The sequence below is a fragment of the Candoia aspera genome, chromosome 8 (assembly GCF_035149785.1).
Source record: "Candoia aspera isolate rCanAsp1 chromosome 8, rCanAsp1.hap2, whole genome shotgun sequence".
Taxonomy (NCBI): Eukaryota; Metazoa; Chordata; class Lepidosauria; order Squamata; family Boidae; genus Candoia; species Candoia aspera.
In genome coordinates, this window is record NC_086160.1 from 47,799,534 (window position 1) to 47,826,913 (window position 27,380).

At 35.1% G+C, this 27,380-nt stretch overlaps 1 protein-coding gene across 1 annotated transcript in view; it reads right to left on the minus strand.

The window, feature by feature from the left end:
• FAT4 (FAT atypical cadherin 4) overlaps window positions 1-27,380 on the minus strand; it is a 125,947-nt gene that overhangs the window by 13,518 nt on the left and 85,049 nt on the right. The window contains exons 8-13 of the mRNA XM_063309751.1: window positions 23,176-23,426; window positions 17,666-22,015; window positions 15,336-15,440; window positions 7,855-8,162; window positions 1,870-1,955; window positions 14-193 (exon numbers count right to left, since the gene is read on the minus strand). Of these exons, the coding sequence (XP_063165821.1) occupies window positions 14-193; window positions 1,870-1,955; window positions 7,855-8,162; window positions 15,336-15,440; window positions 17,666-22,015; window positions 23,176-23,426 (5,280 nt within the window). The remainder of the gene's footprint in view (window positions 1-13; window positions 194-1,869; window positions 1,956-7,854; window positions 8,163-15,335; window positions 15,441-17,665; window positions 22,016-23,175; window positions 23,427-27,380) is intronic.

A 27,380-nucleotide genomic window follows, 5' to 3' on the forward strand; every position in this document is an offset into this window, starting at 1 on the left:
AAGAATGACATACTGATCTAAGATGCCTTCAGCTGACAATGCTTGGCTTGGTTCTAAGGGACGTCCATTGACTGCAAATTCCATTATACAACCCACAAAATCATGACTTTCCACCTGTCCTTTTCTTTGAAGGACTGGTTCTAGGGATTTGATACCTCCAATGGTGACTCTGTTTGGCTGTACATCTAGAGTCCTATGGAGTGGGAAAAAATGAAATAATCAATGACAACAGAATATCTAACCATTATAATAAGAAAATCTGTAACTTTTGTGGCAAAAACATACCTTATAAAAAGCTTCTATCACTTATAAAATCAAATACACACACACACACACACACACACACCCATATGTATTTCAATCAAATACTAAATTTCTTCTATACATTTACATGGGGAGAAAGCTCCACTGACTATTTTTCAGTCAACATAAATAAACATTGACATTGCACATATGTAAATTTTATTTTTAATTTTGAATGAATTGGGACACTGAATAGAATTGGTGATTTTATAATTACAACAAACCTTTTACCAAGAAACACTCCTACCCTTTCCAAATCTGGATTCCTGGATATACTGCAAAAGATTCACAGTTATTTTGTTGCTATGCAGTGTCCTTTTGAAAGTATCATCATTTAGTTCAGGCATAATTTCTTGGGGACTTTTTCAACAGAAAGCACTTAGATCAAACAAGCTCAGTTGCTTACTAAAGAGTGGATATGTATGAAAGAACAGTTAAATAAACATGACAGTGAGCTTGTTCTTACAGTACAACATGTAGACAGCATAACCATATGGTTATGATATCTTTGGAATGAACACACACACACACACACACATAAAATTCTGGGAAACTAGCAATTAGATATGACATCATATCGGGCTTTTTGTATGATAAATTTTCATTTTTAGTTTTTGAAGATTTGCCCTTAAAATTTTTACAGAGATAATATAAAAGCAAATTGGAGCAGAGAAGATGCTTCTGATACGCAGAATATGAAAATGCACACTAATGACAGCAGGTCTTAGACATTGTTGGAAAGAGAAGCTAAAAGACAGGATGTCCGGAGGGGTGTCAAAACACTCAAGATGGCAGTCACAACCAAGCAACTGAAGCCCCACTCCTTTTTTAAGTACACACATAAACAAGGGCGGAGCTTTGATTACATGGTCTGTCTCCGTCTTGACTTCCTTGATCCCCATCCTGAAGACACCTGTGCTAAAAATGTAGCTTCTCTTCCTGCAGACCTGTATTTAATATAATATGTACTTCTGCCTTTAAATTGCTGTTGGCCTAGTCATGTTTCATCTTTACACAGAGTTTAAGTAAACATTAGCTCTTGGTTTACAAATTCACTTTTCATATGAGTAAGATTATGGACTTTTGTTCATTATTTTTAATCATGCTTGATTAACATCTATCAAGCACCTAGTGGATGTAACTAATTTGTAGTGATGTTTAATTAATACTCTATCACTGAGTACTCCTGATATAGATTATTCATACTTGATAAAATATATGTAACCTTGTTGCTAGCTCAAACTATTAATGCAAAACTTTGTCAGTCATACATATATTTTATCTATTTAAGTGGTTGGTATAAAACAATATCTATGTTTTGCATTGCCTGTAGTAGCTTGATAGTACTTCTGACATTGTCATGACAGGTATTAACTCTACTCATTTCTAAAAGAAAGGAATGGAGAAAAGGCAGTAGTTTGCTTTCTCCAACAGCTGAATTAATAATTCAGATGAGTTCAGATTTGTACCTTATCCTTACTCAAGGCAGTCTTTTATCTGTTGTGGATCAGACCCTATATAGATCAAAGCTCCTATTTGTGAAAACTGAAAGGAAATTATCTTTACCAATCATTAGACACAGCCACATTGCTAACAGTGCAGTAGCCTGGTTCCTGTTCATCAGTGCAAGAGTCCACCGTCAAGGATGCTGCCTGCAAAGTTGGAATCAAGAGTAGCATTTTTGCATTATGTATAACAATAAATCAAGTTCTGATTTAATTTGGTACTAAATATCCATTATTTAAGGAATACAATTGATATCTGGGGGGGGGGTGTCTGTTTCCAAAATGCATTTCTTTATACATTATGGAAAGAAATTATATAAATGTATATATATTATCACCTTTCAACAATGGATGGACTGTTCACCTGATTATTGTATGTATCCCTTTACTCCTAGAAAGCTTCCTATATAATCCTATACTTTAATGATGGATAAGAAGTATCCCATGGTTGTATGAAGTCCTCAAGCTCACAGCTTTCAGTGAATTTTATTGCTGAAAATGGGTGGAACCATTTCTTACCATTTTCAGCAGGAAAAAATGCAAAAACTGTAGTAGAAATCCTACAATATGCTGAACATACTTCAAAATGAAGCATCTCCTCAAAAAAAGAAAAGGAAAAAAAATAGCTTCACACATTTTACATCATTGTCTTGTTGTTCATGGCCTTCAGACTCTCAGAGAATGGTGCAGGACCTCTGATCATCCCTGCCATGCATGCCCATTCAAAGTAAACCCGTTCTGTGGAAATTGTTATTATTAGATGAATGTGCATTATGAAGTTACAGGCAGAAATGGAAAGAGAGAAGAAACAATGGCCATTAATTCAGCATATCTAGAGCATAGAACCTTAATGATTTGATAGGCAGAAGACTGTGTGTTTCCAGGAAACAGATTCATAATGCTTGCCTCAAAATTATGTCTATGTGTTTTTCTCTCTGTGATGAAGAGCACTTGAGGTAGGTAGTTTATACCAAAGACTCCTTAAATCACGTATGACAATTTCAACGCAAATTGAACAGGTCAGACATGCCAAGGATTTTGTTTCAGTGGAAGGATAAAAACATAAAATGAAGCAAGCATTTTATGTTTCTGCTTTTTTTATTATTTTCTAGAACCAAACTAAATATTCTCATATTCTAGCAGTCTATAGCACTCACATGACAAAGAGAAAAATAACTGATGTTAATTTAACACTCCACTGCTTTTTAATTTTTATATCAGTCTATATGGAGCTGTTTAGAGAAAGTGAAACATTCCACTAAGCTAGTAAATAAAAACCATTGCATGGTTAAATCTCGTTATACAGAGATGATGCAGTTAAGATTAAGAGTCTGATAAGGACCTTGATTCTTTTTTGATAGAATGATTTGCCACAGATTCACTTCAATAAAAGATGCAAAAGGCCAAGAAAGCTGATCTGGAGCAGCAGTGGGAACATGATGAGGCTGGGTGTGTAAATATCTATGTTGATTTTTTTAAAGTGAAGTATAATGGCCATATATCTTGCACTTCTCAAAATGTAGAAAGCAATATATCAAATATTAGGATTAAAAAGAAAGAAAGAGTAGAAATGGGGAATATATTCCCTCCTGCATTTAAACTCTTAAAGGCCAGGGGATCTCCTCTATGAGATTCAATTAAATCCATGAATTTATTTTCCTATGTTTTCTGTTATTCAGTCCAAATCTTCCTATTCCAGATGGCATGCTATCACTTAAATGTCTCATTCCACACTGAAACAGGGTTGCCAAAGATGATTCAAACACATGGATCACCATCTTTAATGATATTAAAGCTGTTTTTTATCAGTCCTCCTGGGAGAAAAGAATAAGGGTGACCTGCAACAATATGGATATCCTTCCAAGTTGCTGTTGGCCTTGGGCTACAAACAAGCTATATCAGAGCTTATGAAAATAATTCAGATTCCATACAGTAGAATCCACTACTGAAGTTGAATTAAGAACCTTGATGAATAGCCTTAAATTTGTTCACACCTTGATCTGCTTAATGGAATTCTGCAGTGCCTTCATGCTACTACATTTTACTATATTACCTTCATCAGTCTTAGAAAGTAAACTCAAGAGGATTCTTTATGGAATCTGTCTTTATAGAGCTAGATTTGCTGAATCCCTAGTTCATACCTTAAAAAAACTGTGATTTTTATAGATATTTCCATATTAGAATGATAGTATCCTTTATTAGTAGAATAGTAATTTATATGCATATTATATCTATTCTCTTTTGTATAATCAGGACTTGAAAACATAATTGTGAATAACTGTCATCAATTTTTCCAGAACATCTGGAAACATTAATCTGAATTTAACAACATTTTATTTTCTGTATGATTATTTTAGCTGGCAGTCTTAAAATTTGGTTACTGTAGAAAAGTATAAGTTATGAATATCAGTTGGCTTGCTGTTCATTTTTAGTACACTTAAATTTTCATTCTACTACTCCTACTACTGTGCAAACACTTGTATTTTATCTGGTATCTACTGTATGTTATCTGTATACAGGTCAATGGATGTGATGAAAAACTGAACTGAATGCAACTAAAAGTTAAAATTTGTAGATAAGGAGACCAAACAGAATATACAAAAAAGGGCCATCAGTACAATGAAATAATTACCAAGGTATTTCTTTGCGTGTCTATCCAAATTAACAAATGTGCTTTCATTTATGTTGAAATGAATTATGTTTGAAAAAACAGGAACTTTTTGTATTTCAATTGGACTAGAGAATGTTCAAGAAAAGTGTTGTAATGGTATGTGAAAATGACCTTGGGAGACAGGGCAAAGAGACTCAGCCAAGGGAACAGTTAGATTAAAGGCAACTTAACCCGCAGCAGGAATGTGGATGAGGCAAGAGGCTCAGAAGAGACCCCCCTCCCATTTCTTGGGCTGTAAAGGGAAGGGGGAGAAATGTAATTTTAGACTTGCAAGATTCTGTTAATGTAACTTTGCAATAAAGTGAAATTAGCTCATCTGGCCGTGTTTCCTGTCTGGTCTACCTCACAAGGCTGGCAAGTGTCTACAAAAGACTTTCTTCAGATAGCAATAGTAATATCTGTGAATTTTTATAATGCTAAATGTTCTGTAAAATGTATAAAAGGTTCCTGAAGGAAGAGTGATTTGAAAGTATAGTTTACTTGAATCTGATTTTGTAAAATTCAAATTTCTAGTGATAGTTAAATGTTCTTATTTATTTTTAGTTAATGCTACTGTTTTTAGTAACTGTTTAGTAACTTTTAGTAACTTTTTTACTGTTCAGTTTAATGTTACTGTTACTTATTTTCAGTTAATGTTACTGTTACCTCTTCAGTTATGAGTATGTACTGTGTTACTTCAAAGTATCTCAAACCTGACAAGTTAATGATTTTACCAGTTTCCCCTAAAATTCTAAAAGCTTTGTAGGAAATGACAGGTTTTAAATGCATTGGAGAGTTATTTTATACATTTTTGTCATCTAGATGGTTTATTTTTCATGCAGCAAAATAGATAAACTTGTATTTTGTACTTGAAAATGTAGGGAGGGGGAAAAGATAAAGCACAGAAATGAAGTTAGTTCAGAAGACTAGTAAATGGTGAGTTATTACTGTTTCTTTTTAATATTTTCTTTCGTTAAATTAAACCATGTTCCCAGCTTACAGATTTCTGAAGAAGGATACCAAGTTGTATCAAAATTATATTGTACATCTGTGGGCTGAAATTGCAAAAGGTTGCTGGGAAAAAGAGAAAGCCAGCAACATATTTTCCATTCTCCACTAATTATGGCTAGTCAAACAGAATGCCTAATCTCATTATGGTATTACTTATTTATTTATTTATATTTATTTTATTTTCTATCCCACCTTTATTATTTTTATAAATAACTCAAGGTGGCATACCTAATACACCTTCCTCCTCCTCTTTTCCCTACCACAACCACCCTGTGAGGTGAGTTGGGCTGAGAGATTCCAGGTTTCCCAATAAATTTCACTGGCTGAAATGTATCAGGAAGACTCTTCAGTCCAAACACTGAAACTGAATGACTGAAAAAGAATGATTGTACCATCTGCATATAGTAAGACAGAAACAAACCTATTTACCATGGCAGGAAGGTGAAAGCATGACTTACTTAATTAGTTACTGGGTTACTGAGGTTCTGAATCTTTTTTTCTGTTTGTGTGTGAAATAGTTTAATTACAGAACGAATATGCATCCTTGCTTTGCTCCTTTCTTTATAGAACTGAGAAAGACAACTGACCCTGAGACTCATAGGATACTGTTAAATAGTTATTTTTGCATAATCTGTGAATGTGTCAACAGTTATTGATCTATTGTGAAGATCTATTTCTTCCAAAGTCTTTTTTAAAATATTAAGTCAAAGGCAGACTTAGACTCTATAAAGACTGTGCATAAGGCTGCTCCAAGAATGGCACTGCTATCCTCATTAAGATGTGATAATAAGTTAGTGGAACACCACAAGAATTAGTTATAGGTTACTACCAAAACCGCCTTGTAAGGGTTACTCTTTCAGTATCATAGAGATGGAAAGTCATTGAGATCCTGACAAAAAACAAATACATTTTTAATTGATATGGCATTTAAACTGTCTTTGGTATAATTAAATTTTCTGATTTAAGTATAGCACATCTATTTTGACTTGTGAAATTTCATTTTTTAAAAGGTTTGCTTGGTTATATTCAGCTATATTCTTGAAAAGAATGACATCTCTCAGTTGTATGGATTTTTTCTACTTGTCCCAAAATTTAAAGAATTTTAGTCTCAACATTTTAGAAAATCTCAGCAATATTGTTGAGTACCAGCACTGTGAAAAATAATATTACTATTGAACATAGTGTCCTACACTGTATAAGCGTAATCTTTAAGAAGGACCATATTTATCATGCTGTTTGAGATATAATTTTATTGTTCAATCACACCATCTGGAAAATGTCAGATTAATGGGAAACTTTGTTCACCAAGGGGAAAAAGTTAGCAGTCCCAATTACATTCCATATTGAAATTGGTGATTATTTCCGAATAATCCATATCATGATATAACTGAAGCCATGATGGTTCCTGCCAATACACTATGAAGATTATATGATGTTCTATTCACACATACAAGTCAGGATAGGTTTATTCATTTTAACATCCCGTCAATATGCTAAATTTGGTTCAGCTGTACTATGTCTTGATTTTACACTAAAATGTTTAAAATTATTTATTTAAGAAATTATATCTGTGCAACTTCCTTCTGCCATACAAAGACATGACAGTGCACAATAAAACATTGGCAAATATATTATTGTATGCACAATTGCACTAATATTCTTTTTTTTTTCATTAATGGATATGTTCTGATTTGTTAGACATTTTAGTGTAGATGCTGGATTTCCTACTTGTTTTAGTTAATGAAAAAATCCAAAACTCATAGCACCAGTCTTAGTGTAGCTTGCCTTGTGTATGCTATGCTTTTAAATTATGCAGACTCCTATGGTATACATTTATTTTTAATAATATTAATTATTATTAATTAACGGGGATATTAATCCCTGTTTTAAAATAATAAAATGTGCTGTTTTGTGATATGGTTAACTCAGAGGGAGTTAAATTTAAACATTTTCCTAATAAAACTATTTTTTGTAAGATTGAAGTGGTTGGAGATATAATCCATGAAAAAAATAGTCGGTTTTACAATTTGTTCCAATTTATTATTGATTTCTTTTTTTAAATTAGATAAATGCTAATTATATAGCTTTCAGTTACAAGGGTTTGTGTTCTTGCATTATCCAAAGAATTAAATTTACCTCTTAATTAGACTTTGGTAATTATTCCACCCATAGTATGTACCAATTAATTAAAGCAGGATAGTCATTAATCCCCTTCATTAATTATTCTCATTTTAGATTTTTTTTAAGGAGGCATTTAAGACCATTCTCTGTAAAACAAAGAAGCTTGTCCAGTTTCTACTATAATTCTGCTTAAAAAAAACACTATTTGTACTTAGTACCCTGAAATAAATTGAAGCTTAAATTTTCCATTAAAACAATGCTTACCATTCCAGCCCTCCGAGCAATAACAGTGTGAAATTGTCCATCAGATACCTTCTTTGCTGTGGTAAGTTTATATGTGCCACTGCCAAGATTGTATGAAAATCTCAGCCTTTCTTCTGTTATTTCAAGGGCCAGGAATTCTGCCCGATCGCCAGTCTGGTTGTCATAATTATATAACATAAGAGCATTACTTTTGATAGTTGAAAACTTTATGTAAATATAATTGTTGTTTGGATCCATACTGGGAAATTCCATATAGGACAATTCTTCAAATCCATAGCTATTTACTTCACAATGTTTTCCAAAAACACCTGTAAAAATAAACACAATCATCAGCATCACCATTGTTGTCCAACATTCCAGAATTAGATAATTGTCATGGGCTGGAATTCATATCAAAAACTAAAATATTGGAAATGTTCTAATCATATTTCTTCCAGTTTTTAATATGGGGAAAAAAAAAACAACTCATGCATTTGAATCTATTATAAGGGGATTTTAGTAAGCTCATCTTTTTTCTTAATTATGATTATAGTATGTGAAACAAGTCCACTAACAACTTTGTATAGTTTAAGATACACATCAGGAACAATAATTTCTTTGTTAAATTTATTTAACCTGTTTCCAGTATTCCAATATTTAGTTTAAAAAGGCCTTCAGTTCATGTGAGATTTTTGTTGGTTGAATAGTTTAGCCTTACACTTAATTTATGTGCTCCCTGGTTTTTTTTTAAGGATTTTACTATTGTTTTATCATATTTAAATTGTTTTATGACTATACTTAATGATTATCAGAGGAAAGATGCTATTTAAACAAAAATAAAACTCTGAAATAAAGGTGTGAAGCTGAATTATACAAGGAATGGTTTTAAACACTATTATTTTTTATCTGAGTATTGTAAATATATGCTAATTTGGATGGATAAAGAAATTGATACTAGAAGTGATGACAGCCCTGGAGGAAGGATCTTGGGAAAAGATCCCCCAATCTGTGAAAGCCCAGGTTTCTGGGAATACCAGCTGTGTGCATCACCAAACAAAGTAAAGTTGCTATAATTATTCTTCCCTTGATCGCATTCCAGCTAGACTATTGTAATGGATTTTACATGGGAATGCCTGTTAAGAAGCTTTGAAAGCTTCCATTGGTACTAAATGCAGTGGCTTGCTTACCACTGGACCCAGTAGTCAGTATATCTTCCATTGGTACTAAATGCAGTGGCTTACTTACCACTGGGCCCAGTAGGCAGTGTATCTTCCATTGGTACTAAATGCAGTGGCTTGCTTACCACTGGGCCCAGTAGACAGTACATCTTATAGCATTCTTTAGAAACCAACTTATAGGATAGGAAAAGAGTAGAAGTAAATATTCGGATAAGGGAGAATTGTGATTAGGAGTGCAAAGAAGGGGGTTAGGGGATGCTGGGTCTGAGCAAAGAGAAAGGATAAGAACTGGAAGTAAAAGTGGGATGAGATCATAAAGACTAAGAGGAAGAAAACTGAGCTCCTTCATTGTTTCTGTTCTGATTAGCAAAGGAAGGATATTTTATAAATGATTCTCTTTCAAATACCATTTGTGACAATCGAAGTGAGCCCAACTCACAGAGCCCAGCTCTGTAACAATTATTTTGGGAATGAAGGGAAGCTGAGCCAGCTCAAACCCAGGAATATATCTAAATCCAACAATTCTATTTTATATGAACAGTGGTAATTTAACATGGATTTTAAGTTCATGCAACACTTGCATATGATTACAGCCAGATGCTGTATCTTCTTTTACATTTTCTATACATAGTAGCCTCACAGTCTAACCTAGTAATTTCTGACTTGTTTTATAATTACTACCATGTACAGCATTTGTCCTGCAAAATGTCTTTCTGGCCTTATGCTTACATTTTTTTAAAGGTTATTGTATCTCAATGCTTATAAAGGGATGCAACTGTGGTAGTGATTATATAGTTTGATGCTGCTATATCTTAAACCTGTTATGAGAAATTTCTGTAACTATGAAATTATAGATATTATTTTATTAAATAGAAGTCTTGTAGCACGATTTATGTGCACTTAAGGCAGACATGTTCCTTCTCACTCAGTTAAACTTTTATAGTCCAGAGTAATATAACAAATCCTCTGCTTGTACAACTTGTCTATCAGTTTATATCAGTTGTATAAGTTTCATTCTTCAGCAAAGGATCGTTACCTTGTCTTGGTGCTGGAGCTGGAGCACCTCAATGATGCCATGAGCTAAACCGTGAAGGGCCACCCAAGACGGGAAGGTCATGACAGAGAGGTCAGACTAAATGCGATCCCTGGGGAAGGTCATGGCAACCCACCCCAGTATTCTTGCCGTGAAAACTAAATGGATCAGTACAACCAGAGATATGTCGGTATACCATTGGAAGATGAGACCCCCAGGTGGGAAGATGGTCAAAATGCTACTGGGGAGGAACAGAGAATGAGTTCAACTAGCCCCAGACGTGATGACGCAGCTAGCTCAAAGCCGAAAGGATGGCTAGCGGCTGACGGTGCTGGTGGTGAACGGCGAATCCGATGTTCTAAGGATCAACACACCATTGGAACCTGGAATGTAAGATCTATGAGCCAGGGCAAATTGGATGTGGTTATTGGTGAGATGTCAAGATTAAAGATAGACATTCTGGGCGTCAGTGAACTGAAATGGACTGGAATGGGCCACTTCACATCAAATGACCACCAGATCTACTGCTGTGGACAAGAGGACCACAGAAGAAATGGAGTAGCCTTCATAATTAATAGTAAAGTGGCTAAAGCAGTGCTTGGATACAACCCAAAAAACGATAGAATGATCTCAATTAGAAGTCAGGGCAAGCCATCTAACATCACAGTGATCCAAATATACGCCCCAACCACAGATGCTGAAGAAGCTGAAGTAGAGCAGTTCTATGAGAATCTGCAGCACCTACTGGACAACATACCTAAAAGAGATGTTATTTTCATCACAGGAGACTGGAATGCTAAGGTGGGCAGTCAAATGACACCTGGAACTACAGGTAAGCATGGCCTGGGAGAACAAAACGAAGCAGGACATAGGCTGATAGAATTTTGCCAAGACAACTCACTCTGCATAACAAACACTCTCTTCCAACAACCTAAGAGACAGCTTTATACATGGACTTAACCAGATGGACAACACCAAAATCAGATTGACTACATCCTTTACAGCCAAAGGTGGCGGACATCTACACAATCAGTAAAAACAAGACCCAGAGCTGACTGTAGTTCAGATCACAAACTTCTTATTGCACAATTTAGGATCAGACTAAAGAGATTAGGGAAGACCCACAGATCAGCTAGATATGAGCTCACTAATATTCCTAAGGAATATGCAATGGAGGTGAAGAATAGATTTAAGGGACTGGACTTAGTAGATAGGGTCCCAGAAGAACTATGGACAGAAGTTCACAACATTGTTCAGGACGCAGCAACAAAATACATCCCAAAAAAAGAGAACACCAAGAAGGCAAAATGGCTGTCTGCTGAGACACTAGAAGTAGCCCAAGAAAGAAGGAAAGCAAAAGGCAACAGTGATAGGGGAAGATATGCCCAATTAAATGCAAAATTCCAGAGGTTAGCCAGAAGAGATCAGGAATTATTTTAAAACAAGCAATGCACGGAAGTGGAAGAAGACAGTAGAATAGAAAGGATGAGAGACCTCTTCCAGAAAATTAGAAACATCGGAGGTAAATTCCAGGCAAAAACGGGTATGATCAAAAACAAAGATGGCAAGGACCTATCAGAAGAAGAAGAGATCAAGAAAAGGTGGCAAGAATATACAGGAGACCTGTATAGGAAGGATAACAATATCGGGGATAGCTTTGATGGTGTGGTCAGTGAGCTAGAGCCAGACATCTTGAAGAGTGAGGTTGAATGGGCCTTAAGAAGCATTGCTAATAACAAGGCAGAAGGAGACGCTGGCATCCCAGCTGAACTCTTCAAAATCTTGCAAGATGATGCTGTCAAGGTAATGCATGCTATATGCCAGCAAATTTGGAAAACACAAGAATGGCCATCAGATTGGAAAAAATCAACTTATATCCCCATACCAAAAAAGGGAAACATTAAAGAATGTTCACACTATCGAACAGTGGCACTCATTTCACATGCCAGTAAGGTAATGCTCAAGATCCTGCAAGGTAGACTTCAGCAATTCATGGAGCGAGAATTGCCAGATGTACAAGCTGGGTTTAGAAAAGGCAGAGGAACTAGGGACCAAATTGCCAATATCCGATGGATAATGGAAAAAGCCAGGGAGTTTCAGAAAAACATCTATTTCTGTTGACTATTCTAAAGCCTTTGACTGTGTGGACCATAACAAATTGTGGCAAGTTCTTAGTGGTATGGGGATCCTAAGTCATCTTGTCTGCCTCCTGAGGAATCTGTATAACAACCAAGTAACAACAGTAAGAACAGACCATGGAACAACAGATTGGTTTAAGATTGGGAAAGGAGTACAGCAGGGCTGTATACTCTCACCCTACCTAGTCAACTTGTATGCAGAACACATCATGTGACAGGCTGGGCTTGAGGAATCCAAGGCTGGAGTTAAAATTGCTGGAAAAAACATTAACAATCTCAGATATGCAGATGATACCACTTTGATGGCTGAAAGCGAAGAGGAACTGAGGAGCCTTATGATGAAGGTGAAAGAAGAAATCCAAAAGCTGGCTTGCAACTAAACCTCAAAAAAACCAAGATTATGGCAACCAGCTTGATTGATAACTGGCAAATAGAGGGAGAAAATGTAGAAGCAGTGAAAGACTTTGTATTTCTAGGTGCGAATATTACTGCAGATGCTGACTGCAATCAGGAAATCAGAAGACGTTTAATCCTTGGGAGAAGAACAATGACAAATCTCAATAAAATAGTTAAGAGCAGAGACATCACACTGACAACAAAGGTCCACATAGTTAAAGCATGGTGTTCCCCGTAGTAACATATGGCTGCGAGAGCTGGACCATAAGGAAGGCTGAGCGAAGGAAGGATCGATGCTTTTGAACTGTGGTGTTGGAGGAAAATTCTGAGAGTGCCTTGGACTGCAAGAAGATCAAACCAGTCCATCCTCCAGGAAATAAAGCCAGACTGCTCACTTGAGGGAACGATATTAAAGGCAAAACTGAAATACTTTGGCCACATAATGAGAAGACACCTTGGAGAAGATGCTGATGCTAGGGAGAGTGGAAGGCAAAAGGAAGAGGGGCCAACCAAGGGCAAGATGGATAGATGATATTCTAGAGGTGACAAATTTTCCTTGGGGGAGCTGGGGGTGTTGACGACCGACAGGAAGTTCTGGCGTGGGCTGGTCCATGAAGTCACGAAGAGTCGGAAGTGACTAAACGAATAAACAACAAATAAGTTTCATTAAGTAATAATAGATTATGAAGAATTGGCAAATGGAAATTATTATTACTATCATTATGATGTCATTTTAAAATTGCTTACATGGGAATCTCCTCTAATTTTAGCTCTTGAATAAGAACCTTTTGAAGTAAGTTGGACCAAAAATATATTGGACTTAAAGTCATCCAGTGACTCTTATGGTGAATCCTTATGAAATTTATGTTTAGTCCTTATGAAACTGAGAGTAAAAACAAGGATGAATCAAGTTCGCCTGATTTTGTGGAGCTGAAGGAAATGAAAGTATGGGTTTAATTATGAATGAAAGGGCACAAAGGTATGTCAGAAAGCATGAACTCTGTGGTACTTTGAAGGCATATAAAAGTAGGAATGAATATAAAAGCTTGTTGACACTTGGGTATTAAAGTCCAATTAATACAGAAAAGGGAAGAATGACATATGAGTTTGGGAAAAATATTGGACAATATTCTAACTAAATGTAATCACGGCAAAAATATTCTATCAGGTGGTATGAACATATAAATGGAAATTAGACAAGAGGGTACATTAAAATAATTGGATCATTTAGAAAGACAAGAATGGATGAGAATGGTGACTAGTGAAAAAAATATCTCTTTCAAATAAGCGGTTTAAGGATAAGTCTATTCATATGGCATAGGAACAAGTATATGTTTATCTAAAAACATTGTTGATTTGAATGTTTATGATGAAATGTTGATAAAATTAATGCAGAATACAAGAATGATGAGAAAAGTATATGGATATTGGAGGAAAGATATAAGATGCATAATGGACTGAAGAAGTGAAAGAGGCTGAGGGAAACTGCATCTAAGGAAGTAATTGCTGCAAAAATGAGAATAAAATAAAAATACATGTGTATAGAGAAAAGAATACAGAAAAATAATATAAAGAATGAGATCAAGGTAAAGTTAAGGTTAAATAAGACTCCAGAGTGATTTTGATGGAATTAAAAAAAAATGAAAAGGACTGAAGGCAGTAAATAAGGAGACTCCAATGGGGGGGAAAAGTGATGAAGTGGTTGGCAGAAAACTGAAGTAACGGAGCGAAGGAGGGATTTCTATGTGACTGACGGTGAGACATCAAGAATTGAAGCAAATGCTATATTGATTCTATTGTAATTCTTTTATTGTTGTGAGCTACCCAGAGTCATAGAGAGTCAGTAGCATATAAATTTAGTAAATTAGTATTATTGTATTAGTAGTATTATAAACGTTAGTGTCTAAGAAAAAATAATAATAAAAAGTAGGTCACAGTGCTGTGAGAATGCTGAAAAATGGCAAGGCTGCAGGTGTAGATAGTACAACTGGAGGAATGTTAAATATAGACTGCATTGATATAAAATAGATTTAGCTATATTTCCTTTGCTTTTATTATGCCTTTTATCTATTGGTTTACCATTCCTTATCCTTTCTGCTCTCATGCATATGGTTCCTTATCCTGAAAGGACAAAGCATGATGGGCATGCATTTATGTTTTCCTATTGAATTTGCTAGTTTATGAAATTCCTTCCTAAGATAAATGCTTTTCTTGTAGTATACTGTTTTAGTGGTTTACTGATTGTGACATCTACAAAAATGATATTGTAGTTTTGGAAAAGAGCAGCCAAAGTAATCAAGGGACTGCAACATTCCACAAAAATCGAAAAACTTAGCTTATTAAAAATGGTAAAGATAATGTATAAAATTAGTTTGGTACAGACAAAAATAATATAGGGAAGAGTTTTTCCTTTTAATATTGGACATTGATGGTAATTTAACACAGGATAATTTAATTCACTGCCAGGAGTTAACTTAAAGAAGGGGTTAGACAAATTGATGAGCAAAAGGCTACCATATGGACTGATCAGGATGACTATATTCTACAGATTTAGAATCATATACAGCATGAATCTGAATATTGTTCAGTTGTTGGAGTACAGCAGAGGAACACGCCATTATGTATTGCTTATTAGCACCTGGCCTTGGATTTAGAATAACAAAATGCTTGGGTAAGCTGACTTAATGATTAGGGTAAAAATGGTAGAGTTCTCTGACTAAATCTCAATGAAGCAGAAACAGAAACATTCTTCCTCACCAAACGGACAATGACAATAATATCCTTCCACTCCATTTTGACAGGATCCTCCATTGAAACAGGGATTGCATTCACAATAATTGATAGTGGAGTCACAGCTTTTTCCTGAAATATTCAAGAGATCTAAGATTATAAATCTATTCTATGTGTAATTACATTTTCACTCAAAACACTCTCTCTTCCTCTCTCTCATATTATATCCTCGAGTAGAACAATCACCAAATTTAATCACAACAATCACAAACATTTAATGAACTTATGAGTGGCTCATCTTCAGGGTGCTTGCTCGTTTTGCCCATTTCAATTAAAATGGGAAGGACTAATCAACAGTTATTTCATATTGCAAATAGCAAAGTTTAAATGTGATAGTATGGGAGGAAAGAGCCATGGCTTTAAAGAAAGAAGAAATCAGATCTGTATCCCAGTTTTAAGTCTCAAATAGAAGTTGCACTGAACTCAATGGCATGAGTCATCTCCTCATCCATCCATAGAGTGCATGTATGAGGAATGTGGCAGGAATGGCATTACATCTACTAGTTAGCATGATACAACAGGGAAGGAAAAAGTTGACAGTTAAGACTGCAATGCTATACCTTGTTATCTCAGGATAGGTATTATTGCAATCATTCAGGCTTACTTTTGGATAGATTTGATTTTTTTCTCTAGTGAAACACAGCCAATGGGCTGAACACATATTCAAATACAAAATGAAATTTGAAGGGAACATTGATATACATCATGGCTTTCACATCTCTCTACCCCTACCTGATTCCTCATGAAAATCTACTTCCAACTTCTTTAATTTTGTAAGAGAAAAATATATATAACTACTTGTATCTTTTCTGAAGCAGAAATAAAAGCTGGTAGGGCAAGAACACTTTCCAGCCTTAAAATGGCAACTTAAGAAAGAATTACAAACCCTTGCTGCCCTGCAGTAAAGTTCCTTTCAAATTTCTACTTTTATTTGAAGAGCATTCTATTTCTTTAATTATCCCAAAATCTAAGTAGAAAAAGCACATAACCTATAGTTCTTCTCTTAAGACTTATGCTTCCCTCTCTTTTACCTTTTCACATACAAGTATTCCTTGCTGGGCAATGGAAAGGGCGAAATAGCATGCTGTGAATACTACTGCATACATACACATACATTTTAATGCACATATATGATGTAGATGTATATACTTCTAAAACTGTATGAAACGTTTTAACACACATATAGACATAATCATCTTCCAATATTTAAGTTTTTACAGATGAAGAAAATTACAGTGTTATAATGTAGAAAGATGGTATCTGTGCCAAGAAACAAGTATGATAGTCAGGTAAGGAAATCAGCACCTTCATTAACTACTATGCACAAACATGGTTATTTAACCTCTGGGGCTAATGACTGACAGTTGTGCTGTGGAACTGCTATGCTGCTGGACAAATAATCTGATCTGCTGAGTCTATGTGCAACACAATCTCGTATCATTAGATTAATTAAATCAGTCAATCAGTTTTGAATAATTACTTATGGCTTCAGGCTCAGCAGGCAATGCTGCTAGAATTTACACAGAAAAATGCAGCAGGTGTTTTTTTAATGCCAATAATGATTTTAGACAACATATGTCAATTGCAGCATGCTTTTTAAACAGAGTTGCAGTTCACAGCTCTTGCTGTTTCTCCTTTGAAATGTTACATGAAATCATTTCTGTGAATTAACACATTTCATACAGAGGCTGAATATCCTGATTCTTGTACAAAGTTATCAGATGGACACAGTGGAATTTTGCCAACACTGAAGTTAATTTGTTTCTGGTAAATCTCAGAACTCTAATTTCCAAGACAAGTCTCCAAATACTACAGTTTAATTCTTAAATCTGCAAATGGTATTATAAAACTGCATCTAAACTTCATGTGGGGACACATCTGATGGTGTTCTCCTTACTACAGTAATATATAATATGTCATGCATATGGAAGGCTAAATATCAGACAAAAGGTAAGACAAAGCTATCCCCTCCATGACATGCGTAGTTTCTTTTAAATTGTATATTTAAGAAGAAAGGTTTGTTTATTATGAAACACTCTAGAAACAGATCTGTTGTCTCACCTTTGTTTATGCAAATGAGAGATTGGTCAGGAAAGAATATAATTGATATTTTTAATGTTGATAGCATTTAGTGCTGATTTCTTGAGAAAGAGTGATAATAACATTGGGTGTACGGCTCAATTATCTTTAACAGAATCGGTGTTTTTAGAAAGAAGAGTAACAACAAAAAATAAGCCCATGATGCATACTTCTATTTTCAATTTATAGGAATTGCACATGCAGAAAGAATGTCTTACCTGTATAACCAGTTTTGCAAATGCAGTTGAAGTTTCCTGGGAAGTTCTGGCAGAGGGCGCCATTTTTACAAGGGCTGGACATGCATTCATTTACATCTCTCTCACAGGCTATTCCGGTAAAACCAGTGGGACAACTGCAAGAGAATCCTCCTATGAGATTGTGGCAAGTTCCGCCATTGTGGCAAGGGGATGGGAAACATTCATCGACATCAGTTTCACACAGTGCTCCATCATATCCTGACATGCATCTGCAGGTAAAAGGCTGAAGAGGTTCATTTGCCATGATAATGACTGGGACACTGTCATAGCTTCTTAACTTAGGACTCACGCCTAGTTTCCTCAAGCAGCTGCCTCCATTTTGACAAGGGTTTTGTAAGCAAGAATCATGGTCCACAGATTGTATTTGAACTCCACTTTGGCGAAAGATAATTTCTTTGATACTTTCAAAGAAAGTAGTCACACTGCCAGGATTCACATACTGGTAGTTTTTCCGCTTCACTGCTACCATCAGAAAAGTTTGATTGTTGTCCTCATACATCCCATAGAGTTGTACTGTAGTTCCCAATCCAGTTAACTGGGAGTTGGCAATCCGCAGAAAATGAAGGTAGTGATTAGTCAAAAATTCTTTCAAGGATTGCACACTAAGACGAAGGAGGATGCTGTTATCAATTGTGGTATTACTGAATCCAGAAAAGAAAACTCTAATGACATTAGTAACTGAGTTGTGCAAGCCATCATTGCTTAAGACTGTCAGATCAAATGTTCCATCTGTTGCTCTTGCCAGAGAATTCAAATCACAGGTATTTGGTGGAATATTGAAGAGACTTGTAATTCCTGATGTAAGAGAACATTGAAAGGTGTCTAAAACATCAGGATCCTGAGGTTTTACACTGCCTAATGCTCCTCCAGGGAACAGATTTCCAAAGTAGTGAACAAAGATCTCTACTGTTCTAGGTTGTGATGGGTTATCATTTTTGTCAATTACCTTTATATGAACTGTTCCTGTGGAAGACATCTGAGGGATGCCCGAGTCTCTTGTAATTACTGACAAATAGAAATCACTGATTTGTTCTCTATCGATTTCTCTAGTTGTGGTTAAAACTCCAGCAGTACTGAGACTAAAATAATTGGTAGCTGTGCCACTGCTAAGCAAATAATAAGAAAAGGGGCCCTGATTTGGAGGAAGATCAGGGTCAAAGGACTGGAGTGTCATCACAAATGTTCCTGCCCGATTGTTTTCCATTATTTCTCCTTCAGTGGTAGAAAGAATGGGACCATTGTCATTGATATCTTCCAAAGTTACTAATAAAGAGGCACTTCCTGTTGCTGATGGGGTTCCTGAATCAATTGCTAATACAGAGAGATTGTACACTGGCAATGCTTCTCGATCGAGTTCTGCAGTCACTGTAACTTGCCCTGTCTGTGGGTTAATAGAAAAGGCACCATTGTTGTTCCCATTACCAATAAAATAGGAGAATCTGTTCCAGCTAGGGAGAGAGTCAGAGTCAAAGGCACTTACAAATGTGACATGGGTCCCAACAGGAACACCTTCACTGATTCGTACATTGTAGGACTCCAAATTGAAGATAGGGGGATCGTTGGCATCTAGTATTGTGATATTCACAACAACTTCATCTATATCTGCACCACGGATGCTCCCAGCATTTTTTGCAAGCACCTTCAGAGAGATTCTTTCTTCCTTTTCTCTATCAAGAGGACCTGTGACATAAATCTGCCCACTACTGTCATCAATCTGGAAACCCTTTTTTCTGCTACTGCCAAATATTAAATAGTGGACATCTCCATCAATGCCTTTATCACGATCACTTGCAAAAATTTCTCCTACAACAGTTCCTTTAGAAGCAGCTTCGGAAATCTCAAAATAGTAAAGCTTTGATACAAATCGTGGCACATATTCATTTGTTCCTCTTAAATGTATGTTGACATTAGCAAAGCTGCATTTCTCTTCATCAGGAACATTAAAGGCTTTTATAGTTAAATGATAGTTCTGCTTGGTCTCATAATCTAGGAAGCCTTGAGTAGTAATAATTCCAGTGTTAGGATCAATAACAAACAAGTCACTGTCTGAAGACTGAACTGCATATGCAATCACTGCATTATGTCCAGAATCAATATCAGTTGCATTGAGATGAATAACAGTTGTTCCACTAGGAGCATTTTCTAAAACACTGGGAAAGTACTCTTCTGGGCTAAAAGTTGGAGAATTATCATTCACATCAATAATGTTCACAGTGATGCTACAGTACCCTGTTCTGGCAACCCATCCTCCATCTATAGCACTTACAGTAATCTCATGCTTTTGGCATAACTCATAATCAAGGGGCTTGGCGAGATATAATGCACCAGTAGATGAGTTAATTGCAAAGCTTCCAGCCTCATTTCCAGAAGTAATATTATATTGGATTACTCCATTCATGGCAGCATCGTTGTCCCCTGCTGACATAGTCCTGAGAATCATTCCAACAGCATGACTCTCAGGAACAGTAATACTTATATGTCTTTCAGAGAACTCTGGTGTATGATAATTTTCTTCTGTTACTGCTATCTTTACAGGCACTTCTGATGAGAGAGGGGGATTACCTTTGTCCTTAGCTTTTATTTTTATTAGAAAACTTTTATTCATATCATTCATCAATGAAGATGCTACTGAAATCCATCCCGTCTTACTATCTAAAATAAATTTATCCATTAAGTTGTCATTTGAAATAATGTAATCAATTTCTGCATTCAGACCAAAGTCTTTAGAATCAACTGCAGTTACTTTAATTAGTTTGGTCCCAATGGCCACATTTTTAGTAACAGGGGTAAAATATTGATTGAAGACAAACTGGGGTGCATTATCATTGCTATCCACAATATTTATTGTGACTGTAGTTTCACTCAGCAATGCAGGGCTGCCTCGATCTGAGGATATAACGATAAAACTGTGCCTGTTAAGATTGACATTGTTAGAAGCACTGGAGTTTTGGAACTTTAAAGGTTGCTTACTGCAAATCTCCCCTGTAGATGCATTAATTCTGAAAAACTCTGACTGGGATTTTATGAAATAGAAGACTTGTCCATTAGCTCCCTCATCTGGATCTGTGGCTGATATTTGGGTCACTCTGGATCCAACTTCATTACTTTCAGGATAATCCAAGTAGTAAGATGGTTTTGTAAATCGTGGAGAGTTGTCATTGATGTCTGTCACAAATATGGTCACATCTGTGCTAACCGTCCATCCAGAGTCATGTGCTGAAACTCGAATTCTGTAGTGATCTGTATCTTCTCTGTTTAGAACCCTGCGAACTGTTATATCTCCTGTGTTGGGATTTATAACAAATGGTATATTTGTATTCCTTATTGAATATCTGCTAATTGCGTTTACTCCAATATCTTCATCTGATGTTGTGACTCGTGTAACAGTGTAACCCAAAGGTGCATTTTCAGGTACAAGAGCACTAAATATCTGAGAAAATTTGGGTGCATTATCATTTTCATCTAATACATTGATAAGTACTTGGACAACTGCACTCTGCATGGGAGTACCTCTGTCTGAAGCTCTTACAGACAGGGTGTATTGGGCCACTCGTTCCCTGTCTAAAGGTCTGATGCTTCTAATTTCACCAGTAGTACGATGAATAGTGAAGGTGTTCTCTATATTACCATCAATTATTTCATAATTCAACTGTCCATTTGGACCACTGTCCTTGTCCACTGCAGTTACAGTCATTATTTTAGAAGGTGAAAGGTTCTCCAATACTTCAACAAAGGATGGATCTTGTTCAAATAATGGTGCATTATCATTTATATCTATCACTGTTATTTCCAGTTTTAAATAAGAAGAAAACGGTGGGAAGCCCATATCTCTAGCTTCAATCCAGATGATGTATTTCTGTACTGCTTCATAATCTAAAGGCTGGCTGATTGATAACTGCCCCGTTAGCTGGTCAATCTGAAAGGTACCTCCAAGGTTGCCACTAGCGATATAATATGACAAAGAGTCACCTCTAGATGACACCCCAGAAACAGAAGTGATGAAAGTGCCAATTGCTTGGTTTTCAGGAAACATGAAATTGTGCTGTTTAGTATGAATTTGAGGAAAATCAGCTCTATTTACAAATCTTACAGTCACAGTTGTAGAATCAGTCTTTGGGAGCAAGCCGCCATCATTCACATTAACAGTAAAGGTAATTTCAGATGTTCCAGAAAGTCTGTCAGCCATCATAATTGCTCCTCTTGCTGGATCAATGTGGAATTTTTCAGAATTCTTTCCCGAAAGAGTATAGTGAAGCTTAGCATTAGGGCCAGCATCAGCATCTGTGACTGTCACTGCAAATACAAAAGTACCTACAAAGAATAATAAAAAAGTTTGCATCAGTGCTGTAAAAATGAATATCAGTAATTTAATCAGTATAGAAATGTTATGTTTTAAATAGCACTGAATCATCTCGTATCACAAAAAACAAACTCGAGTGAATATGAGTGAAAAAAATGTTTTAGGGCAGGAGTTGGTGAATGTTTGTGGAAAAAAAATATTCCCCAACATTCAGGGCAGAAAACACAATGGCACTGGATTCTAAGAAATCATATTTATATTCAGCTGCCAGTTATACTGTAAGCACATGCAGATATTGTGTGGTATTTTAAAAATCTTTTTACTGGCTTAACAGTTTCTTATTTTGTTTCAACCAAAGATTGCTTTATGACAATACAACTTTTTTCCCCTTAAAAGCAAACTGTTGAAATTTGAAATGCCTCTGACAACATTACATTAAATCATTTTTGGTCAGGATTTTTAAGCACTTAAGTATAAAAATTAAACTTATTCACTATAACATATATTTTAAAAATTGGAACTACGAAACAATTTTTAAAGAGGGGATGAATTTAATTTTTTCATTACAAAATTTTTCTCCAATAAATATATATTGTAGCACATTGTGAACATGTTTATTACAAGGGACTCTGATCCTGTCCATATGAAATAAGAAGTAATTACCACTACGTTAAGTAAGGGCTATTCAGAGTTAAGCTTATATACAGTAAATATGCAATCTTAATTATATGTAAATACAAAGAATGATAATAAATCTTAATAACAACAAAAATTGAAAAAAATATTAAAATAAGAGAAGAAAATACATTTTTTTTTCTTTTTGACCACTACTTTTAAAACTAGGAAATCTCTAGGATAACCTCATTCATTTTGCCCATGTAACTTACAATGTAGGATAAATTTTAAAAAGTGTTTTTAGTAATTCAAATAGTTTACAGTCTCTTCTTGAATTTGGTAGACTAGAGACATTGTCTGACCATTGCCCATAATATTAGGGGCATTCCTATATGTGTCCATAGATATCAGCCTAAATCCTTTTTCCCAACAATCTTTTGAATTTTAACATTCTTGTATGTAAAATACTCAGGGACTGGTTTAATCATATTAACTTTTTTCCTTATTATCTCCTATAATTAGATGTTCTAGTATCATGCTTCTATTATTATCTTACCTGTACTTGTTGGTGAGGGTATATGAGTGACGTAAGGATGATGCTGAAATTTAGGGGGATTGTCATTGACATCTGCAATTGTGACAAGAACACTTGCTGAACTGGAAAGAGAAGTTGGAATGCCACCATCCTTGGCTACAATGATCAAAGTGTAATTCTCTTTAGTCTCTCTGTCCAACAGAGCACTTGTAATGATCTGTCCAGTGGAAGGGTTGATTGTGAACTGTGAATTTCCACCACTAAGACTATAGCTGCATAAATTCAAGAAGGAAACATTTTTCATACTTACTAGGTTGTGAAATCTATGGATTTATAATTTATATTTGAATACATTCTATAAACTGGTAATCTTCTCCAGTTCCCTATTACAGAGACATTCGTACTAGCCTTATCTCGCCATCACTGCATAAATTGTCCAGGGTGCACAGGACAATTCTACACCTCCCTGCCATGCCGCTTTCAGATATCAACTGTGCTACAACATACAATGTTGCCAGGTTCTGCACAGCAGTGCTTAAAATCCATCAGATGATGACCTCTGCTATAAACTAGGCTTAATGAGCATCTAGTTCACCATACTAGTGCTCTAATTTAAATTAGTTTTCTACATACTAACCTTTGAGCTCACCTACACCCATCTTCCTACCCCTCCTTCAGATTCTTTTAGACTATTTTTATATATACTTTCTGTTTTAATACATACTTTTTAAAATATCTTCTAACTTTTCATAATCTTATTTTAGACTCTGATGTAACCTCTGTGTTTTTAACTGACTGTACCCCACCCTCCTTATACTGGTCTACGACCATATTAAAGATTTGATTTGATTAATTATTTAAATTAATGTTTATATAGTGGAATACAGTCTATATATTGCCCATACAGGTATAACAACTTATTCTGTATATTATTTCATAAAAATAATATAAATAAAATAATAATAATCAGAATTGGGTAGTAGTATAATCATACCTTTCAAAACATTAAGTGCATATAGAGATAGAGATACATATATGGAGTTCAGCACAGTTATAAATCAAAGAATCATAGAAGGTAAGGAATGGAAGGAACTTTAGACATCCTCTAGCCTAACCCCCCCCCCCCCCCCTCTGTTCAGTGCAGAAATCCACTATGATAGCATCATTGGCAGATGACCATCCATTTAAACATTTCCAGTAAGGAGAGCCCACTGCAGCTCAAAGCTATCTACTCTATTGATGAACAGCTCTTTAGATTAGGAAAACAGAATCAAAGAAAAATTACTAAAAAAGTTATTATCAATACTGATAATTATTAAATTTCCTACTAATTTTAATTCAAAATAAGGTATGAAAAGAATAGTAAATGACTAAAATATTCCATGGATTATAAGAATGGTAACAAGCATGCCTTTAGGACAGTAATATATTCAATTATTATTAATGGAAACGGATGACTTTATAATGTAAAACTATTTGTAAAAAAAAGCACGTTAAACTAAAATCTGTGAAGAAAAGCATAGTTCTTGTGGTATAATATGCAAAACTTTAACAATTAAGATAATGCCACTAGCTTTCTATTGCATTACACTCTGTGTTCCACTGAACTGCAAATGGCAACCGCAATTGTTAGAATTTTAAGCAGTGGCTATGCTGAATATAATCCCCCAAGTTTTTTATATGGCACAAACTGTTACTCTTGGGAATTTTTCTTAAAGCAACAATTGGACATGATGTCATTTTTTTAGTTGGCAGAAAACTACAAAGTGAATAATTAAATAACTAAGAACTGAATTCATTTTAATCATAATCCAACACAACCATTTCCCGTAAAATCTACAAGTGCTCATCCTTATAACTTTTTGATGCTACCAAGAAGGACTGCCTGGTTGGGAGACTGTGGAGAGGAAATGTTCGATATGGTGAATGCTCTGTAGCAACACTTCCCTCCCTAAATATATCACAAAATTGATCCCATTCCTTATCTTTATCTTGATTTGGTCCCATTTGCACTCTCAATGGCTAAAAAAAGCTAAAGTGATAGGATTGACCCATCTACAGAACATAAGATTTATTGTTCATGAATATTTTGAGTTTTTCAGATGTACAGAAATATAAGAGTCCTACTATATCAGACCAAATGCTAAAGGAACTTGACTTCCTTCAGTATCTCACTACCATAGCAAGCAGACAAAGGTCTATCTTCTGCAGGTTGCCCAGCAATTCTTGTAAAGTGACATACTATTTTTAAATATGTAGGATACATATAGTAATTGTGGGACTGACAAATGGCTGTCTCAAGAACGAGTCCTACAAGCTATAAAGCAGCTTTTCACAGTTTCTGTAGGAATGAACTTCAGAGTGGAAATATAACCTATGAAATAAATGCCTAGGCTGAATTTTTTAAAGTCACAGCAAAAATCAATAGAATAGGATTGTGCAAAAATTTCTTTAGTAACACCAAAACAAAAAGAACACAGGAAATTAAAGTAACAAAACTCCATTTTCTAGTATTATTTCTGCATTTTCTACTATTAATTCTAGAAATAATTTTCTATAGATGAAATGATGTGTAATTAAAATTTCATTATACCACATTTTAGACAAACAATAGAGATGGCAGCAGTGCTATAGTTTTAAGCTTGTTGGCAAGCAAATAACAGTATTTTTATATTTTAAATTAACCATGCTTTATTCATTTTGTATTTTAAGAATGGGTTAGGGTTAGGGTTAGACTGATTACTATTTTGAATTTGTTTCTTAGAAAAGGATTTTACATGTTTTTTAAAATGAGGCAAGCATCTTAAATTCCATTTGTGTGTTTTTGGGAAAAAAACAAACTGATGTTTATATTGACTGAAATGGAAAAGTGCTTATTCTGGTTTTCTTGAGTGACAAAAATTATTAGAAACAAACATGAAGCTTCTCTGCATTCTATTAAAAATACATAATTCTACTGAGTAAAATGTTCAATCTGCTACTGCCACTTAAATTCATATGTATCCCTTCCCCCTCCCAGTAATAATAAATTACAGAAAGTCCCTAATTTCCCAGGAAAAAAAAAACATCAGTGTGAAAAGAAATGAATAAAACATTGGGCCATAAAACTAGCCTGGTTTATATTATACTGGCTATTAATTAGTATACTGGCTATTAATAAACTTTCTGAACAGCAGGGAAAAAAACCTTCCTAATTTGTTGTGCACAAATTTCTTTCTTCAAAATGTACCAACTGCTGTTGTCAACAATTCCAGAAACCTTTAGTATGTACAGATTATGACTTAAAACATAAACAGTCTATTTATAGTTTCTTATCCAGGTGTTGGCAAGCTTTCTCCCTGGCATGCATGCATGCATTCACGTACTCCTAAATTTTAATGATATTGCACTGGGCATTAACAAAACTGTCATGAGAACTCTCAAATAACTATCAAAAGCAGATGAGGTTTCAGTGAGAATGTGATTCTTGTGGTCTCATGTGAGAGTTTACAATATTATTTCATTGGGGTGGGGATGAGGGAGATCCTAAGTGGATCTGAGAGACAACTGCACTCTTTTGCCAACATCTATTCTTATTTATCATTCATTTATAATTTATTTCCCATTGGATAAAACCTTAAATGCCAATAAAAAATTCATTTACACTATTGTTTTAGTCCCATATATCAATTTAAAATATATATTAGTAATTCTCAACATGATTTTAATGTAGCAGCATGGTATTCACTAAGCCATCACTAAATGCAGGATGAAACCTTGTAAATCAAGAAAAAAATGATTTTCTTAAAAGGTATGAACATAATTTCAGTACATAAGAAATTATATTATCTCTAGCATTTGGAACCTTTGCTGTTTCTCAACTATATTTTTCAAAGAACATTACTACTGTAGATGCTTGTTAAATGCCATTGTAGTTTTCAAGGCAGAAATAACACTCTTTGCCAAACCGTTTCAAGCCTTATCCCTTTGTCCAACTCATTCCAAAAATAAAGCTTATGTTCATCTTATAAAGGTTGCTATTTTAGCACAGCAATTATACTAGTAATTTGATAGAACTAAGCACCTCAAAACAGGGTGAGTTCCATGACCCTAGAGATGACACTAACATGGCATGCTGCTCTCTCACACCATTTTGTAAAGTTGGTATATTGCCATGAATGATAAAAGTATTAAAATTTAGAAATATATATTTTGCATCATTTTATCAGTCCATTTCAGATTAAGGT